The following is a 20,825-nucleotide window of genomic DNA, read 5'->3' as shown; positions in this document are numbered from 1 at the left end:
AGTGGAAGGTGTCCCTGCCGTGGCAGGGCGTGAACGAGACGGGCTTTAGGGTCCCCTCCAACCCAAACCATCCCACCATTCTGTGGTTTTAGGGACACCCGCAGCGCTTTGCGGAGGGCGAAGCCCCGGCCGCCGCCGCCGCCGGGGGGGGCTGCGGGCAGCGTGACGTCACGCGTGGCACCTGTGCCGTCAGAGCAGCGTGACGTCACAGCGGGGGGGGGGGCGGGGCGGCGCAGGGAGGGGGCGGCAGGTGGCGCGCACGGCCGGGCCGGGCTGGGAATGGGAACGGGCTGGGAATGGGCTGGGAATGGGGCGGGATGGACGGGGCGGCCCCGCGCTCGGGCTGACAGCGGCGGCCCGGCGCGGCCCTGCCCTCCCGGCGCGGCGCGGCGGGACTTGTAGTGCGCGGCGGGCGGAGGCGGCCGGGCCGGCCCCGGGGCGGACTACAAGTCCCAGGCGGGGCGGGCGGCGCTGTGTGTGAGCCGAGCCAGCGGCGCGGAGCGGAGCGGGGCGGGCGGCGCGGCGGGGCTCGCTCGGCGCCGCAGCCGTAACCTCCCGTCTCTCCCTCTCGCAGCGGCCGCGGCGACGATGCAGGCGGAGTCGGGGATCGTGCCGGACTTCGAGGTGGGCGAGGAGTTCCACGAGGAGCCCAAGACGTACTACGAGCTGAAGAGCCAGCCCCTCAAGAGCAGGTGGGGGCGCGGGGCGCGGGTCCGCGCCGTGCGCGGGCGCGGAGCATCCCCGCGGCCGCCGCTGCGCAGCGGGCCGGCCGCCGAGCGCTCCGTGCCATAATAGCGGCGTTGTTGGCGGAGGGCGGGCCGGGCCCGCGTTATGTAAAGGGCATTGTTGGCCGTGCGGGCCCGGCTGGCACCCGGGGCAGCCCCGCCGGGAGCGGGGGCGAGGCCGGGGCCGCGCCTGCCCCGGTGAGCGCCGCGGCCGAGACCCCGTCCGAGCGCGGAGCTGCGGAGGGTCTGGTAGCTGCAAGGTCTTGTGGCGTCTAAGGTTGTTCTTGATTGTTTGGCTTTGGTTGGTGTTTTTTTTTTTTTTTTTTTTAATTTTTTTTTTGTGTGTTTGTGTGTGGCTTATTTGGTTTTGTTTTTTTTGTTTTGTTTTTGTTTTTTTTTTTTTTTTTTGAGCCTGAGAGCGTGTTTGTTACTTGCTTGGGGACTAAAAACTTTTGCTAGGTAGGTCACTTTCTTCTTAGAGCGGTTCTTCCCTGAAATAGACTCTGTTTGCTTATCTGGAGCGGCTGCATCGCGTAGATACGCTCTGTAGAGGAAAATAAGGCGGTCTGTGTGTGTTTCCCTCCCTTGTGGGCTGTTAGCGACCCGTTGCTCGTCCTACTGCTGGAAAAAGAAAGTCAGTGCTGTCCTGCGCCTTGAGCATCCACCTTGTCAGCTATGGCACGTTTCTCCCTCTGTTTTTTCATTCAGAGAACCCTCCATTTCACCTCAACACGCTCCTTAGCAGCACTCTGCTGAGTATAAGGTCATTGCTGCAAGCGTACCGTGTTTTTCATCGGGTCTGTTGTTAGCCTGACTCTAGATTCACTTTTTAGTTTTGAACACTGCTCCTCTTACGTCTGTGTGTAGTGGAAAAATAAATAAGAATGTAAATGTTAAAAAAAAAAAAGGTGCTAGAATGAGTTTGGATTGTACAGCCTGTCAGACAAACTTCAAAGTAAATAAATGACTTTTTGATCATTTTCTGAATCTTTCAGAAATACTGAAGGTTTGTAGTAAGAGGCGTTAAAAATTCTGTTGCTGTCACAAGGGCTTACAGATGTGGGGCCACCTCCTGTGGCCTGTCTTCGTGGCAGCCTTGCCTCATGCTGTACCCCTGGTCTGGCTCAGAAGTGGTGCAGGTAGTGGTGGTGATGCACAGCCTAACAGGCCATCCAGCCGAACTGAAGTTGCCAGAACTCCTTTACTCCCTAAGGTTATGCAGGGAAATTGCCATTACCCGGGTAATTATCTGAGAGCCAGGCTAATGTGCAGAGCAGATGGAGTTCACCAGCACTGATGGGTTCCAGCTGTGATGGAGGCAGCTGAGAGACACACAGGGCTTTGGGTTTAGTGCTTGTGTTGCCAGTGGAGTGCAGCAGTCATGACTGCTGTGCTGTGGCCCAGTAGCCCTGTTTGTACCAGCTGTGTGTCCTAACTGGTGTGCAGGAGTTGTCCCTCTGTGGCTGTCCTCTCTGTAGTCAGCAGTTTGTCTGTGCTTTCCTGGTGTGAGCATGGATAGCAGGTCTGCACTGGAGCTTAGGTGGCAGGTCTGCATTTGACATTGCACAGATGCTGCAACTGCTTTTAATTCCTGTTACTTGATGCTTTGGGACCCAAATGCAGCCTTGCATTGTTCACCTCTCTCAGGGAGAAGTGAATAAACTCTCTAATGAAGCACTGGAGTATTTTACTGTCTTCTAAATGTTGTCACTTCAAACTTTCCTGGAGTGAATTTCCCCAGTTCATCCTTACCTGATATTCCTGCAGAGACAGCACTGCCCACCCTTTGGGTTTAAAGGGGTCTGTCATCATGACATCCTGGTGGTGCCTCAGACCAACATCTGCCCTGATGTTTCCAGGACAGCTTTTTGGAGCAGTGACCAGCTCGTCCCAGTCTGCCTCGTGTCCCTCCACATGTAATCATGTGTGTGAGAAGAGGCAGCCCCGAGGGTGGAATAACAATCCATGGTTTTTCTGGCAGATAGTGAGCTGACATGTGAACCTCAGTGTGGAGCCTGCCCAGCTCACGTACAGCTCGTACCTCGAGGGAGAGAGTCTCAGCTGTCTTCCTGGTATTGTGGGAGATGAAGATGCAGAGGAGTCAGGGGCCCTGCCAGGTCCATATAAACCTGTCCCTGGAGCCAGGCTGATAAAACTTGACGATAACAGGAGGCAGAAGTTGCTCCCAAACCTGTTTGTTTCATGATCATATCTCAGAGGACTTCTGTAGTCCTTCAGCTTTGCTCAGGCCTGGAACCAGTCTGACTGATGATTATCGAGGGTATCAGCATCACCCTGCTGCTTTCTCTTGTGGATGTAAATCAGGAGTAATTGCATAGCAGTGAGTGGAGTAGCAGCAGGTCAGCGTGGTGTAGCTGTGGGACTGTGGCCATGGGAATTGCTTTCTTACCCTCTCCACAGCCTGGCTCTGGAAGGGTGCCTGGGGAGCAGGCAGACCAGAGCTGATGTGAGGAGCTGAGTCTAAACAGCAATCTGCTCTTTTCCCTGGTGAGAAGTGCTGATTTCCTAGCAACATTCAGGGCTTTCTCTGATCTTTCTAACCATAAGAGTTGAGAAGCATCCTTGGCTTACTCATAGCAGCTGAAATTGTGAGTACAGAGAAAATTTCATCCTGCTGAGAAATAGATAAGAATGTCAGTGCTCTGAATCAAGAAGGAGCAGTTTTGTTGACCAGTTTAACTCAGCCCTGCTGATACTGCCGTCCTTCTCTCAGTGAAACTCTCCTATTTGCTTCCTCCTACATCGTTTGTTTTCCAATATGTGACATCCAGTTAAAGATTTCTCCTCTCCAGTGTGTCCTCACAGTTACTCCATCCCTGTTTCATAATTCAGGTCTGCAATCCAAAGCCGCAAGGGGTCCAATAATAAAAGCTTTTTGCAGTAAATACTGTACTAACTTAGGCCAAGCCACAATTGAATGCTAGAGGCCAAGTTAAAATGTAAGCCCAGCAAAAGCTTTAATCACAGGGGGTGGAGAGGATGCATGGGGCTGAGATAGATCAGTCAAACCCATACTTCCCAAACCCTCCTGACTCATGAGAAGTTGGATCCTTGGGCAAAGTAATACCTACATTCATGAGATCTCTGGAATTTGCCATGGTCGAATGTCTTTGAAAACTGAGATGATGTTTCAGTTGCTTTGGTTTCTCCAGAGTCACTTTTCTCTGTGGGAGGAAAATGGGCTTTCAGGCTACCCAGTAAGACAATGAGGTCTATTTTTTTTTTCCCCCTCATATTCATATTTTATTCCTCTCCTGCCATATTCCCAAAGTATAATAGTCTTAATCTACAAGTACATACACTTCAGTATGAATGTGTTTATGTAATGAACAAGCAAATAAGGTTTGTTTCCTGGTACAAGCAGTGTACAATGAAATCGATGGAGTTTTATTACCAAGAGTAAACACAGGTCCTGACGTGTCTGCATGCAGTCAGCAGGGCACTGGAGGATTGAGTTACATCTCGAATGTGGACACTTTAAATCATTTGGCAATGTTTTGGATATCAAATTGGTATCTGGAGGTAAAGGCTGTAGAGCCTGCCATTGCACAGGGCACTCTGAACCAACCCAGGTGTGACAAATGCAGTCAAGTTTTCTATATTAAATTGATTTTCTCCATATTTTTTGTTGTCTGCAATGTGTTTCCATTAGGTTGGTCTGTGTGACATTGCAAGCTCCAGCAAATTATTGTCAGCTGTTGTAATTTACTGCCATGCTTTTAATAAAACCTGCAGATAAATTACTGCTATTTGTGCCCTTTTCTGTTGCTTATGTTTTCAGACTGTTTAAAAAGCACTTGAATGATGCAGTTACTGAAGTATTTTTAGTGGAAGAAAACATTAGGAAATGCATTTAATTTGCATGATAGTTTCTTAGGAGGCTTATTTTTGTTTTATGAGCAATAACATTGGGATGTAGAGTTTGTCATTATTAAAGCAGTGATGTCTTTATAAAATTATCTTCATTCTTGCTGTCCAAAAACCTTTTCCTTTGTGCAAACCTTCAGTATTTTACTTATATCAGCTGGTGCCTCGTCTCTCTCCAGTTAGGACCCTCTGTAAAGCATTTCTTTTTGTTTTTTTCCTCTTAACTGCTCAATACTTGATTTAGTTAAAGCTTCCCTTTTAATACACAATGATTGTTGAGGAAATATTAATTTTGCCAAATAGCACACATTTCAAAAATGTGTGTCTTACTCTAGAGCCAAAGAGGACTCTTCTAAAGTGCCCTAGTGCCTTAGCCTGCAGATGATCAAATTTAATTTTGTAAATGAACTTTGCAGCGTGATTGAATTTGAACTTGATTACATTAGGCTTAACATTGAGTTTGTGCCTTATTGGAGGTAGTCTTTTCATATTACTGCTATTTATGGATCTTGTTCAAGTGTTTTATATTCTGGTTGGGTTCTGCAATGCAGTTTGTTCAAGCTACTGCTTATATCTGTTCCAGTTGTGCAAGAAGTGGAAAATATCCTTTATTTAGAACAGGTCACATGTTCTTGCATCCAGGAACCGTCTCAGTGTGATTAAAAAAAAAAAAATCAAAATGTATCTTGGAGGAACAGATTTAAAAAGTTCCTGAAATATTTTTCCGTCTGTTACAGAGGAACATTACATATTTTAAACTAAAAGGTAATAATAGCTGAGCTGGAAGTGCTACGTAGGCCAGCACTGCCTGAAATCAGTGGTAGAAGTCTGAACCGACGTCAGTGGGAGTAGAGCTAAGCCAGAAGTATGTCTCTGAAATCTCTCTGGTAACATTTTTGTGACTGAGTCAATAATTCCATGTTTATTCTGCACCTCAAATTCGCTGCACTGGGAAGGAAACCCTCACCACATCTTTTTGTACTTTTTTATTTTTGAAAACAGTCTTAAAAGGAAAGGCTGCTGTTGGAGTGTCTGTTGTATAAACATGTGGAGACAATAAGTGGTATTTCCGTATATTTCATTACACGGGGAGCCGGTACTGCTCCCTGTAGCACAGCATTTGCCATGGTGAGAGATCCTGGGTGACCTTTTCTCTCCTGCAAAACTCTCACTCTGCTATTTGCAATAGGCCTTTGCTATTTAGCAAGGAAACAGAAATAGCCCATGAAATTCAGTTCAGCATTTGCTTTGATACGAACTATTGAGCGTCACCTTTTTGCTTCCCTGGCCTGCTTTCCTCTGGAGGGTTTTGTGTGGCTGCCAAGCTGATCAGAGAGGGCACAGATATTTTGAGGCTGAGCTGGCTGCACTGACTGTGCATCTTTTAGCAAGCACATGTGTTTGCTTTTTATTTATCAAGCTGCTGGCTGCATTAGTTGTGTACAAGTACATATGCAATGTGCTTGAAATAAATCCATACTTTTCTGGTGAGCAGGAAACTTCCCTAGCTGGATGCTGGTTTGCAGATTCCAGGTGATAATTAGAATCAATATATTCTGTCTCTTAAAAGGCTGAAAATAAGCCTGTGCAGCCCTGCTGATGGAGAGCTGGGCTGCCCCTGGTAGTGCTCATTTCCCCACAAAGAGTGGAGGTCATTTCACAAGCTTCTGGTATAGAATTTGTGGGGCTGCTGTGAATCCATCCACTGTCATTAACAAGTAATTGCAGAGCCTCTTGTGCACTGTGTTATGTTTTTATTTGGCACTTAGGGCAGTGTATCAGAGGTCCTTCCCAGCACGGTGGTAGGCAGCATGACTAATTCCTGCTGTACAGTCTGGTCAGGATCTAGGAGAAAACTGGAAGCAAGAGCAGAAGAGATTCACAGATGTACTATTTTACAAGCAAATTCAGCCTCTTAAACATGTTCTCTGATTAAAAGTTGATTGGGAAAAAATCAGTACAGCTGCTTAAAAATGATGGTACAGGAGAAACCTGTTCTTGACACTTAATGATGCTGTCCTGTTTCTGTGTTTGCTTTTAAAAGCAACATGTTTTAAGACTTAGAAAATTAAACAGAAGGAGTAATTTTCTGTTTACTTTTCTGCTAAAAACGATTGAAATTGTGTGTTGGCTGTTAATTGTCTTATGTGAACAATCTGCTGTTTCAGTGTTGGGAACAAAATGAGAGTCCAACTTCCATTAAGCTGGTCAGGCTCTTGGCCATTATTGTCTGTCTCGTTCTATTTTGGATTCAAAAAGTTTTTGAAATACACAGGCTGTAACGTTTTTGCTTGGAAAAATTAACTGTCTTTTAATATAATTTTTTGCTGGAACAAAGACAACATGATTAAGCAGCCTGGCATGGCAGATTTTGCTGGACAGTTAACTGTTGCATCACTATCATTATATGAGAACTGTGATGTTTTATTTTTTATAATCTCTAGTTAAACAGTAACAGCACAACTAATGGCTTGTGTGTAGTTTTACACTTCATTTCATACTGGAGAAAAAAAAACAGCACAGGAAAATGAATGTTATTGCATGTTCACAATATAACTATGCCACTACTTCATCTGCAACAGCTGTGAAAAACCTGATGCTGCTTTGAGTGTCAAGATTGAAATATTCAGGTTCACTGGAGCCAGAGTCTTGGAAGAGGTCATGCTTGTTCTCCAGTCCATCAGGGGCAGAAGTTAAGTGCAGTTTTCAGTGTTAGGCACCCCAAGGCTCTGCTTGCTGTGGGTGGGCACTAACAGTTTGGGGTGCCTTTTGAAAGGCTCTGTCTCAGTGTCTTTGCCCAGAAATTCAGCTTGTGACTTGCATAGGCCTTAGTCACTGTTGCCTGTGGGCTTCACCTGAGAACAGGTGTTTGAGAGGTCACAGCAGTGTCCAAGTGAAACGGGATAGTGTGGGTACCACTGGTACAGGCACAAAAATGGTGACAATTACTAAGGAGGGCTTGCACTACAGCTCTCAGCTAATACTTCAACACCAGTAGTGCCCTTGGATAGAGCTCATTTTTTCTGGTAACATCCCTGCTGTAATGTTTGTATTAGCAGCTTTCTGCCAACCATGCAAGCCAGGGGCTGGTGGTTTTTAGCTTTTTTTCTCTTCAGTGGTAAGTGATTATGTAGAAACACTCTCTGTAGGCTCCCCCCTTCCCTGACCTGCTGCTCGCAGCTGCTGCATGGACTGGACTGACAGGTTGAAGGGCAAAATTGTGTTGCTGTGATGTATAATTACTTCTTCCAGCATGAGCCAACAGAGCAGCTTGCTGTGATGATTGTTACGTGTACTGCTATGTAAAACAGAATGCAAGTGTAATGTGGGGTTCGGGCTAGTATTTTAATGTTGTAATTAGCAGCCTCTAACCGTAAACAAGTTTTTTTTAAAATCAGTTCCCATGAAGATTATTCCCTTACAATGCAAGCGAACATACATTTGCAGATGTGGGGTTTATGAATTCTGTGTTCCATGCAGAAATGAGCATCAAGAGCAGATAAGTGCCTTTTTTTCAGACCCTTTTTCTCTTACTCTAGAGCACCTCAGGTGTAGTGTCAGGTGGCTGGAGCCCAGTCCTGCAGTTGGTATTTCATAGGGATATTACAGCTCAGGGAAACAGTTGCACTGGGGACGATGCTGCAGCTGCCACCTCTGGGAAGAATTGGATTCATCCTCCTTAACTGCTCCCCAAAAAACACTGCTCTAGATTCACAGGTAGGTTGCACCTTCCTTTGTGCTGCTCTTCTGGCACAAAATGGGCATAAGCCCACCTGAACCTGCTGTTTGGGCTGGTGTGGCTGGGGAGAGCATGTTGGGGGTCTGGTCTTCTCAGACCATCCTGTGAGGCTGCTTCTGAAGAGAGCACTGAAAAGCTGGAAGGATGTCTTTGTCTGTTTAAATCTACAAAAGCAATGTTTGTGTGCAAGGATTACGTGCCTGGTTTGGCCTACTCTTACATTAAAGAATTGATTTGGGGTGAATTCTGAGAAGATCTGGGTGAATATTGGTATTTTGGGTTCCTGGAAAGATGTTGATAATCTGTGAGATATTTAGGTGCTGGAATCTTGCCAGTTTTAATGAGTTTAAAGCAGCATGATGATAACATGTGTGTATTGTATATTGTTTTAAAGCTTGCCTGTAACCCAAATGCTGAGATATTGTCTCTTTTCTTTGCAAATATGTGACTACACAAACTGCTGGGGGAATGGGGGAAACAAGTAGGGCAGGGGAATTTGGGTCTGGAGGTGGGAGAAAAGAAACAAGAAGTGGGAACAACCAGAATGTCCCAAGTGAAGGATGCTTTGTAGGATGGAGACTGGAGCAATCAATGAGTGTTACTAATCTTACTGCCAGCTGTCCTGTTGTAACATATAAACACATAAAACAGGAACTGCTGTGATCCTTCCTGGAAGAGAAGCAGCCAGCTAGAAAACTTGGGCTGGAGGTGCTGTTTCAGGGTGAGAAGATGGGAGCAGACTTAGGAAGCTGTCAGATGGTGCGAAACTGGGAATATGGGCAAGGGGAACATGTGGTTCTGGGCCTTCAAACTGGGAGGTCGGAATAATGCCATGGAAGTGGAAAAGGATCTGAGAGATCTGAGTGGGAGAGCATGTTTTACGCACATGTACTATTTCCTCTCAGGATTCTTTGGGTTTTTATCTAAATAAAGGCGAGAGCTTGTATAAAGTATGACTTTGGAAATGCTTTTTCTGGATGCGTTGCTGCATGGTGATATGCAGCTGTAAAGCCAAATTAGGAATACAAACCCTTTCTATAATGTTTGTGAATTTCGGTCTGGATAAAAGTTGCAACCTGAGAGAGTGAAATCAGAACGGTACTGACATGTGTACACATGCAGGAGGGAATGATCTTAGAGAAGAGTAAAGGGAGAAAAAATTAGGAGCTGTTCATTGGAAGCTGGAAGGAGTTCAGGGGCCTGTGGGTCTCTTGCACTGTGTCCCCTGGATGCCATTAACTACTGTGTTTGGGTTTCTGCTCAGTCTAGCAAGCTTTATTTTATTTGTAGCAAATATTTGCAACTCTTCCCAAGCTCAGCCAGCTAAATGCACGTTCCAGCTGTTAGTCTGTCTAGTGAAGCCACAGGCACGGTTCACAAGAGTCGCTGGGATCATTTATTTATTTATTGCTGTTGTATCACAGAGGTTGCTATCAGATAAATAATTATTCCACCCTTGGAGAAGGTACATTGTAAATCTGCTAAGCTGCTCCTTTGTTTGTTAGGCTTGTGCATAATGAGTTTGGAATTTAAGATTACTAGTGTGCTGTGCAAAGTGCTCATTTTGTGACCTCATCTCGGCTGGGCTCGCCTGCCCCTCCACCTGTCACATCCTGTTGGACACTTGGGGCTATGTTCATTAGGGGAGCTTTGGGTTAGCCTTGCGTCATCCCATTTTTATGTGTTCTGTTGCCTAGTGGAATTTAAAAAAAAACCCATGAGGTGGGTGTCTGGGTGTTAAAGAACTTGGGGTGGCTTCAAAGTGAATGCTGGCCTGGAGCTGGGGAATGCCTGAGTTGTCCAGGGCAGGCTGTGAGAGGCTGCTGAGCTGAGTTGGGTGTTGGGTCCAGGGGAGCTGTTGCTAAACCCTCCTCGCAGGGACGTGCCCAGGGCAGGTGTGCTGTGACAGAAATGAGGAAGAGCAGGTAGTATGACATCCCCCTGCCCCAGCTTTGTCCACTCAGCACATAGAAGTTTTGAATTCCAGTCCTGACTGTGACTCAAGACACAGGATTTAAAGTGCCCACCATCCTTGGGAGTGCCCAAACCAATAAACCATGGGCTTTATGAGGTGTCTTTTTTTTGCAGAAGCTGCTCCATTTTGCCTTGTATAGTGTTGTTTGAGCCTGGTAGGGGCAGGAGTGACTTGGTGTAAGACAAGGGAGAGAGTATTTTCATGGGATATTCTGACATTGCTCCAGAAAATAGTTACTGGTACAAAGTGGAACAGCTCCACTGGAAGCAAGTAAGATGTGCTCAGAAATTAGATGGTTTTCAGCTCCATCTAAAAGGTAGTTGTCCCAATCCTGGTAGCTGAGGTCACAGCATGACATATGGGGACCTGTTCAAAGTAAGAGTGATGATACCTGGGGCAGAGAGAGTTGGATGAAGGGAAGGAGTCCTGAAATGTTGCAGGAAGGCAAGGAAGTTGAAGGATGATATGGGTTCTGATGCCCAAAAGGCCTCTCAGAGTGGTGTGTGTTGGTGAAGCAGCTTCAGGCAAAGGTGGATATTAAGAGTGACGACAAACATACGTTAGTTCTTAGGAGTGCTTAATTTTTTAGGAATGTGAAGTCATTTGTGGTACAGCAAAAGAAGCCTGAATCTGTGTAGAAACAAGTTACAAAGGAGTAAGGTGAGTAAGGCAGGAGCTGAATTAAGATTATGTCTGTATCACAAACTTGTTTTTTAATTTAGCTGGTTGCACAATTTACAGTTTCAATCTAATTGCAAAACTACTGTGCAAGTGATAATTTGGTACCCAGCTAATGCAACATTTGATACTGTACAAAGCTGTGCTGTAGGGGCTGTTAGCCCCGAAGATACTGTGGGCCAGCAAGGACTTTGTGTTTTTCAAGTGTGTCAAGTAATGTAGAAAAGTGTGAAATGGGTCTGCCTGTTATGATGCTCTCAAAGGTGCTGGAGCTGCCCCTAAAACAAAACCAGGGTTGGCTGGAAGGGGGCTTGGTGCTGCTGCTGGACATTTTCAGAGCTGGAGAGGTGGTCTTCCTTGCAGCTTTTTTGGTATTTCCCAAGGAATTGGCCAACCTTACTTTTACAGCAGCCTCCTCCTTTCTGGGAGAGATCCCCCCAAGCAGGCAGTAATTGCTGTCTTTCCAAAGCTGTCCTCCTTTGTGGAGGAGTCATAATTATCCCTCATTTAGCCTTTCTAATGAAGGTGCTTGTAAGAGTTGTGCTGAGGTGCAAAGATGTCCATAAGGCAAAGTTTCCCTGTCTGTGCCTGCAGTGGTCTCTTGCCCCAGTCTGGGGCGTGTGTTCTTGGTTCTCAGGTGGGATCTTCAGGCACTTGCTCTTTGAAACTGGGGACCAGGTGACTTTTTGCCTTGCAGCACCACTTGAGACTATAAACAGACCTGCAGAGAAACAGGTCCAGTGATCTTGTGTTCCTGGAAGCTGCTCTGCTGTGCTGAGAGGCACGCTGGGCACCAGCTCCGTGAAGGGAAGCTGCTGAGAAAAGGTGGCTCTTGCAGTGAGCTTCAACCAGGGGCCCCTGACGGTGGCTTTATCAGCTGCTGATCCCACCATTTCCATCCTCAGAGCTCTTCCTGGGCAGCCTGAAGAGCTGTTTTAGGAAGGCACAGAGGGCAGCTGGCAGGGTCCTGCTCTCCCCAAGGACTGCGAGAGCAGGGTGGGGATGAGGACAGCCAGCACCACTGCATGAGAAAACATACTAATGATCTAAAGAAGAAATACTTCAGGGATTTCTTGCTGTTTGAGAAACTCAGTTTGAGTACTGAGCTTTCTCACTGGGCCGTTTTCTCCTCTCAGTTTTGGGGTGCACTCAGCAGGATGGTGCTGGTTTGTGTGATAACCAGTCCCATCCCCTGCTGTGGGATAGCTCCTGCCCTGCTGCTATGAAACATTTTAGTTAGATGCCATGTGAGAGGGATGAATATCCATCTCTGACTGCGGAGAGATTTTTATTCGTGGCTCATCTCTTGCTGATCAGTTTTCTGATTCTGCTGGTGGTGGATTTGAATGATTTCAGGTGTTGTCGTGTAATTATATAGATGCTTGTTTCCCTATCTGTAATTTAATTCCTTGCATTGAGATTTATTAAATAGCACGGCACAGAAAATTGCAGTATCTCTTCTCATCTCTTCTCAGTGGGTTTATTTTCTGTGGCAAGGACTTTCACAGCCCTTGAAATTCTAAATCTGTAATCACTATTTAATCTAAGACAGTTTTCCCTGTATTTAAGAGCTGCAGAATCAGGCTGTGCTTTGGAGAAAATAGCAAATTTGCTAAATTTGGCTGCTTGCAGAGTCATTCAAAGTACATAGGTTGTTCAGCAGGTGCTCTTTGGCTTCTTGTGCTGTAGGGAATGCTGGGTTTTGGAGGTTAAGTGGGTGGGAATGCAGTTCCTCCTTTCTGCATGTAGCACAGGGGAGATTGAATGGTTGAACTGCGTGCAGTTTATTTGGTGGTGCTTACAGCTGCAGAGCACCCCTGGCAGCAGAAAGATGGGTCCTTTAGAAGTGCAAGATTGTATTGATTGTGCTGCATTTCTGCTGGAACAAAAATATAATGGGCTCGGCATTTGCACTTTCCACTTGTGCATTGTTTTCTCTTTATTTTGTGTATTTAGAAAACGCTATGCTTTGCAGACTGTTGGTTTAGTATTTTCTGTGGAATGAAAACCATCTGGGTAATTTAACTGAATTTTATTGAAGTTTTTGGGAACAGGCTCTTTTCTGTTTCCTGGCATCTTGTTAGAAGAAGATGAAAATTTGAGTTAAACTTCAGGGAGGTGTCTGATGTGCTGGAATTTTAGAAACAATTTGGGCTTGTTTGAGGTTGTAGAAGTAATTGAAATATTAAAATGATGTACAGTGTCTCCCAACAGCATTCTGCCTGAGCAAACGCCTGCATAGACTGTCCTCCCCCTAAATGTACTTTAAATCTTTGGCATAGTGAGAGCTGCAAGCTAAGAAAGCATCCAGTGTTCAGGATGAGGCTTCTTTGAAAGAGATCAGACTTAAATGCCAGCTGAAGTTAAGCATGTGTTTAAAGATCTGCCTCAATCAGACCTTTGTTCAACACAACACTTCTGTGTAATCTTTATTTCAGAATCCTAAATAATTCAATTGGTTTTGTATTGGTAGGTTTCATCTTGTTGCAGCCCCAGGCCTGTAACAAACACAGGAGGGATCCACCAAGCCTGAAGCATGTGAGCTGTGCTGCTCAGAACTATTTGTGCTTCGGTTTCAGCTCATGGTTTGAGCTCAAATCCATGTTGTTGGATTGGGAGAAAGTGTTCAGCATATGGCAAGATCCTAAATCTGATGTACTTTCGAGCCTGACACTGTGATTTTAATATGTTCCACTTTCACTGAAATACTACTTAGAAAAGTGAAAAATCCCACTAGAAAAAGATAAATTCATAATCTTTTCAACATGAGAAGCAGAATTAACTGAATTTTGGTATATAATCTGTTTAGCAGAGGATGATAAGTATCAACTGTTTTTTTTTCTTTTTTTTCCCTGAAAGACTTAACTGCCCATTTAGTTTCTGATGTCCTGATGATAATGTTTGAGATGAGTATTTAGATCTGCACATGCTTATATCACAGACAAGCTCCTTCAGCCCCTATATGTGTGTTTGCCTACTGTTACAGGGAGTGCTCCTGTCACTTCTCTGGAAAAGGAGCTCGATATGACCACAATTTTCTGGATCTAAAACTGGGTTGTTCTCAAAGCCAGCCACAATGTTGTCACATTTGATGCTGGGTGTCACAGGGGCAGCATCTGAAAGTTTAGAATACAGTTGTTTCCAACTGTCTGAAGCTTTTCCCAGACTCAGTCACTGAGGTGGCACCTCTGCAGATCGTCTTGTCCAGCCTCACTGCTCAGAGCCATGTCATGCTGGGTTTTGAGTATCTCCAAGGACAGAGACTTCACAACTTCTCTGGATGACTTCTTCCAGTACTGATGACCCTCACAGTGAAAAAAGTGTGGAGCTTTTTTTTTGTGTTTTGGGTTATTTTTTGAGTTATACATAAACTGTTTCCTGACTTCTTTGTCAGAATGCACACAAGATGGACTATGCAGGAGGCTGCACATCTCCCTAAGCTGCTCTCCCTCAGCTTTGCTCTTTGAAGTAGAACAAGGGGCTGCATTTCTTAGCTAAACTATTGGATTTTGCCCTAAAAACAATGGATTGTGCAGGTCAGGCTTGAGACCTGGTGGACAAAACTTCTGCATCCTTCAGTTGTGGCTCAAGGGCTGATAAGTTTTCTTCCTCATTTTGATTTAGCCCTATTTGACACAGTTTAGCTTTTAGCTCTGCCATTGCCTGTTGTGGATGGATACAAAGCACCCTACAACATAACCTTGCATTTAATGAGCAGTTCAGCCTCAGAGCAGAGGTTATGTCCAGTGCTGCAGAACTGTGCCTTGGTGTTGTTTGTGCAGAGCATTCGACAGATACTCATTGCTTGTGATATTATCTGGACTGTTTAACATGTATAATAATTCCACCAGGCTGTTGACTAAAATATTCCTGTTCTTTGATGCACCAGCACTAACTTGTCTGCTATGAATTCATACACTGAAGTTGAAATTACTTCCAAAATAGTAAACATGAACTTTGGCCATTTCTTGCTCTGGGATAATTCTAGAATCGGTTCCTCCGTGAGCTGTGCCCAAAAAGGCTTTCTGTAACCTGTAGCTGTTTCTGTTCATCAGGACAGCACACCATGCACTTTGGCCAAGCTACATTAAATACATATCACATGGAATTGAGCATCTGATCTTTAGCTGGGACTGATCTTGTCTTGGCTCTGTAGGACTATGCTTTAGTTTCATGCAGATTATTTTTGGCAGCTTCAAGGGCCAATAAACTGGAGATTTTAAAGAATATGTTCTTTAGCATAAAGAAGATTTTATTGGAATTACTGGAAAAGTTTATTTCAGAGATGTCTTCCAGGATAAAATGAAGTGTAGCAATTAAATAAAAATCTTCAATGACATTGTGAATAACAAGCAAGAAAACAGTGCTATGTCCTGCCATAGCAGTCTCACTTGATTTACTTGGTATCAGCCATCAAGGTGACCATGTTCAGTCTCCAGTCTGTGTTTTCTGAGGCTGCCTTCATTTCTGTGTATTCTCCAGCTCTGACATGCTCAGATAATTGCAGTTGACTGGCACACATATAGAAAATAAACCATGCTTACTGTTCTAGACTTCATTCCTTTTGCATTTCCAATAACTGTTGAGAAATAAGCAGAAAGTTACAGGTGGTTTCCCAAAGCAGCATTTTTTGGGGGAGAGATAAGATTTCTTAATGCCATCTAGAAGCTCCAAAGGAACCCAGGACCCTGTGGATTCAGTGGTCCTTCTTACTTCACGATTTTAGATGAGGATAATATTAGCATTTATGCAATCCTTTTGGGCTTTTCTTGTGTAGATTAGAGTGTCTGTGGATGGTTAACAGTGAGCAGCAATACCTGCGTAAGTCAGCATACTTATGGCATGATTAGCTGTTCAGTGCTTTGGTGACAGAATTAACACCATGTGAATGCTGAATGTTGGCAGATCTTGATAGCAGTTTTTGCATCTACCTGTAATTCATGAAGTGAGAGCTCTTTTACCCATTGCTTTTCATTGTCTCCTCATTTTTATCCCAAGGCTCAGTGGTGTGGATGAGGCAGGTGAGAAGCAGGTGGGGGAGAGGTCTGGACATCTGCTTACAAAACCATCACAAAATGGCAAATGCAAGATTTGGGGTCAAGAGTCCTGTCCCCTGTCATCTGTGTAAAATGTGGGATCCTGGGAGGTCTTAATGTGTGAGCTGCAGCTCGAGTAAAGCTGTTGGGGCAGTTTAACTCTGCAATGCTTAACTTCAATTAAGTTGTCAAGTTTAGCATTGCTTTAGGCATTAATAGAGTTTTACTCTCGCTTAAAAATCTGGTTTAGTAATTAACCTCCATTTTATTCTGGAGTTCAGAAGGTGCTCATTTAGTGCAGCAAATCTAATGTCATGTGAATTAAAACATGAAAGATAGGCAGTAATGAGAAACCGAAACGGGGTAGTGCAGAAATTTGATTATATGCAGTTTACACGGAGCTGAATTCTTAATGAGAAGTGTGTTAAAGGCACAGTCTTGCCTGTGCACTTGCAAGGTTAAGGGATGTTCTGAATTAAATTGGGAGTTAGTAGTGGAGCTGGTATTTGTCACATTGCACACTGAGTTTTTGTTGCACTGAGGTTTTATTGTACAGCTATTTCTGAAATCCGGACATGGGATGGCTGTGACCTTACAACTGCCAAAAGGCGTGAGGTATTTGCAGGGGCTAGGAGAGATTTATAAAGATAAGATCCCCTTTTCTGTTCTAATGGAAGTTTGAACCCCAACTCCAGCATATTCTGCAGTGTTTATTATTGAAAAGAGGCACAAATGGTGGTACATGAAGGAAAAATTACACCTGCTGACAGCAGAGTTGCTCCACAGAAATTGGCCTGGTCTTCGTGGTTTAGTTGGTAGAGCTTTTCATACTGCTGTGCCTGTATTTTATACATCCTACCATGGCCATTAGTGTTGTAAAGAAAAGTCCCCAGCTCCTTTGACAAGGTGAGTGTTTAACTACTCCCAGCACTAAGTACAGATGTGTTTAATTTTCGTCAGAAGGTGTCAGTTTATTGCATGTGTGATGTGTGGAGTATGTGCCAGCTGCTAAATCCTGCACTTTTCAGGGCTGGACTGCTGGCATCACACCGGTTCATACAGGCTGACTTGCCTTTGGATATAAGGTACAGGCTCTCAAACAGCCTGGAACACTGCATCAGTTTCTGCTGCCCAAGAGTTTTGGGTGACTGCAAGGATAAAGCACAGGTTTCCCCCTTTATGCTGGGCATTGCATACACAAAATGCTGATTACACATCTCTTTCTGGTCTGGGAACCAGAGACTGTGTAACAGATCCAGTTCAGAACATGGACATTTGCAGAGCAGTGCTATTTATCATGCTTTTGACCTGTAATGTGCAGTCTCATATGAAAGTGCACTTTTACCAATTCTTTGTCATTGTCTGCTTCAGAAAATGTTGTTGGCGACGATGCAGAAGGCTCAGTGTTTTCCAACAATCTCCTCTCTAACGTAGGGATGTGAAATCAGAGGCTTTGTCTTCGCTATCATTTGAGTGATTTAAGGTAAAAAATAGCTTCTTATCACTTACTTAGCTACTTGATTTCCAAGGCAGTAATGTGGGGTAAAAGTTCACCTCACGCGTGTCAGAAGGACTCTGCACTACGCGGGTGTGGTTTTGTGCTACACCTGATCTCTGCAAGGTATGGCTGTGCTCAGTCCTGAGAAGGACCTGGGCTGCTAAATGACTGTAAGGAGAGTTGGTTTATCTCACTGATTCAGTGGGAAGGAACCACACATGTTGAAATTTGAAAGGTTTTCTATCTGCTGACAGAACTGACTTGTGCTATGGCCACACAGTTACAAGACCCAACCCAAGAGAGGATTGAGAACCAGACTGTGGCCCAGACTCCTCCTGCTGTGGCAGCTTGCAGTTATGCTGGGTTGGATGGAACTTAAAATTGTGTTGCTGGCCTTATAAAAACATGGTAAAAGTCATGTGTGAGTTGCATGTTTGCTGGCCTGTGGTTGTTTCTTTGTATTCAGTTGACTTTTGCTGTCTTAAAACCAGCATTCCAGTAGAAAGTGTGACAAGTACCACACTTAAAGCCAGTGGCACCTTTACCAATGAATCCAGTTTGAGGACTTTGTGTCTGATTCTTGACATACTGAATTTCTGAAATGAACAAGAAGCATATGCCAGTGGTCTGTTAACCTGCCAGGGCTCTCCTCTGAGCTTTATGCTTACTCCAGAGGAACCATGACCCAAAAATACAGGCTCACTGAGCTAATCATCTTACAGCTCAAGCATAGTTGAGTTCATTCTGTGTAATAATTTACTGCTGTCAGCTCTACAGCAGGAGTTATCTGTGTGCAAAGTCCTGGTTCACAGCAAATACCACATAATGCAGGTTAGCACTAACCCCTCTGACTACAGACTAAGCTGAACTGTCTTAGAACATGCTGGCTGTTGTCTAACCACACACTTGGCTGCTGTCTGCTCTGCTGCTGGATAGTAACTTGTTTAGCCAAGGGATTTTGATGGACTGCTGGAGTTCTCCTGCCACCATGGGGGCCTGGAACCATTTGTGTTGACTGAGGCTGTGATGGCCAAGTTGTCCTGTGTTAATCCATTTTCCATGGAAGACAGAAAGTGTAGATAAAGGATGAAATGGGGTTAAATTCTTATAGTGAATAGCTGCTGCTGGTAACTGTGGACTAGTTTGACAAGGTTCACATCTGTGTTAACTTTCAGAAGACAACATGAAGCTATTATGCAGTTACTACCCACTCCAGGATCTGCACATCAATTAGGAGAGGCTGCTTACTCATGCTCCTCAAAAGTTGTGCCAAAATAGCTATTACATTATGTCAGAGCCCATATTTTCATCCTGAACAATTAATCAGAATATAAACCTTGTTTCTCCTCAGCAGCTTTGAATATAGACCTACAGCTTTGATACATGGTGCTTTCAGCTGCACTGGTTGAAGAGGGCTCCTCTGCTGTTGACACACATCAGGGAAATTGTGATGAAATGTAATATTATTTTGTCAGCAGTATATCTGGGAAGCTCCAACAACACCATGTTCTGTAAACAGCTTTAGTTCCATGTGTTATGACTTATTCTACTGTAGCACCTCGGGTCCTTGCTCGGGACGCAGCATCCCGTGCTGCTGGTAGGTGCTGTGTGAGCATGAGGGGAGCTGGTGGGCTGCTTCACAGCAGCTCTGCCATCTCAGAATAAGCCACAAGAAGCAGATGGCTGCAGGGGGAAACAATGAGGCAGAGCTGTCAGCGTGATGGGATGGAGTCCTTGCACACCCACTGCCTTGCTGTTGGCAGAACCCTGCTCTGTGTCCTGCCCTGGAGAGAGCTCTTGATGGACTTGGTCGGGGCAGGTACACCTGGAGGTACCCCTGAGGATCTTCCCTTGTAAGTGGGATAAAGCACTGAGCAGGTGTTGTTGGAGAAATGTGGCATTGTTGGTGACCAGCTTCCAGCTTTCCTTCTCGAGAATCAGGAACCTGGAACTCCGGGTGCCAGCCCTGTCCCCTTGGGTATTTGTGGTGGTTTATTACAGCCCAGAGATTGATGGCAGCAGGGCCTTGGATACGTGTAGGGTCTCAGGTAAGATGTGGCATGTCAGGGAAGTAATGCCTGTGGTGAAGTGACAAAACCTGTTGTAATGAAAGAATATTTGCTTTACTGATGCTTCTGGTTTTAGATGTGGAGGAACATGGAGACACATTTGTCTCCTCATTTTCCAGGCTGTCCTCCTATAAGAGCTGCCTGATAATGCTATTCAGGAGCTCCTCTTATGGGAATATTTGTACTGTGCAGCACTAGACTTGAATGAGGATTCTATACAGAAAACAGTACCATCATGCTGATGGCCAGACTAAGCTCTGTGCTGTAATTCTTGATCCTAATTCACAATTTTCTGTCTTTTTTGTCTTTTGCCAAATACCTTTAATGCAGAGAACATTATAACTCAGAAAAGATGGAGTATGATAAAAATAGAAGCACTTGCTCCAGTTCTTCCATATGTTAATGGCTGGATTTTCAGGCAAGAGATTCCAGTGAGGTGTGCCAGCAGTCTGAATACCTGCATGTGCTGTGGCCTTCTTTCCATGAAAAAGCTGTTTGGGTTGGAGACAAGGGTGAGGTCATTGGGAGTTTGGTATCTCTAAATTGGATCCAATTTTGTGTGATTTTATTAGAAGATATTAAGTATTGTAATTCCTGAGGTACTTGCAAGGTTCTTGCTTTGGAAATTCTGTCTTGCTTCCATTTATTTCTTCTCCATTGTAAAATTGTGAGTGCATAACTTCAACACACTGGAGGCCATCTGGAAATAGCTGGAGCAGGCTGAATTGCACATTACATTTGATAAAAACTTTTCAAAGACCCTTTCTCGGGGGAAAGGGGAGGATGGAAGCCTGGAAAAAACTTCAATAGGAAAACCAGAGAGAGATTAGGGTTCAGTAAATAGGAAATTATGGTAATGGTTTCATTGAAAGAAAATGCACAGGCAGAGATATTAGATGATTGAATACAAATGTTGAACCATCAAAGTGGTGCCTTGCCAGTGCCTGTTCTCATGGTTTAGTCTTTCTTCTCCCAGCTAACACATACGACTTCAAGATGCAAGTCACTTTTCCATAATTTCACGAGATACCTACCTGGATTAAAATAAAAGTAAACACATCAAATTAAATAATACAGGCTTGTAGGGAAAGTAATAAGCTTAAGCAGGTAGTTAACACATGTGTTTGGAGGTAGTTTGTACTGGAGGGCTTGAAAAGATTGGGCAGTATCATGGACAAACCAGACACTGAGGGCAGCTGGACTGGGGTTGCTCTGTC

At 44.7% G+C, this 20,825-nt stretch overlaps 1 protein-coding gene across 6 annotated transcripts in view; it reads left to right on the top strand.

Annotated features, from left to right (window-relative positions):
* Window positions 1–468: 468 nt before the first annotated feature.
* Window positions 469–20,825, top strand: part of MITF (melanocyte inducing transcription factor) — a 99,593-nt gene continuing 79,236 nt past the window's right edge. For 2 of the 6 annotated variants that reach the window (XM_053989164.1, XM_053989162.1), the window contains exon 1: window positions 469–692. In XM_053989164.1, the coding sequence (XP_053845139.1) occupies window positions 589–692 (104 nt within the window). In that variant the 5' untranslated portion in view covers window positions 469–588. Of the gene's footprint in view, window positions 693–983; window positions 1,003–10,920; window positions 10,988–17,412; window positions 17,525–20,825 lie in introns of those variants that run through there. The other 4 variants (XM_053989166.1, XM_053989165.1, XM_053989163.1 and 1 more) reach the window with 4 other exon arrangements.

Source organism: Vidua macroura, chromosome 13 (genome assembly GCF_024509145.1).
Source record: "Vidua macroura isolate BioBank_ID:100142 chromosome 13, ASM2450914v1, whole genome shotgun sequence".
NCBI classification, from domain to species: Eukaryota; Metazoa; Chordata; class Aves; order Passeriformes; family Viduidae; genus Vidua; species Vidua macroura.
Note: the sequence above shows the minus strand (reverse complement) of the source record. Positions and strands in the feature narration are given on the sequence as shown.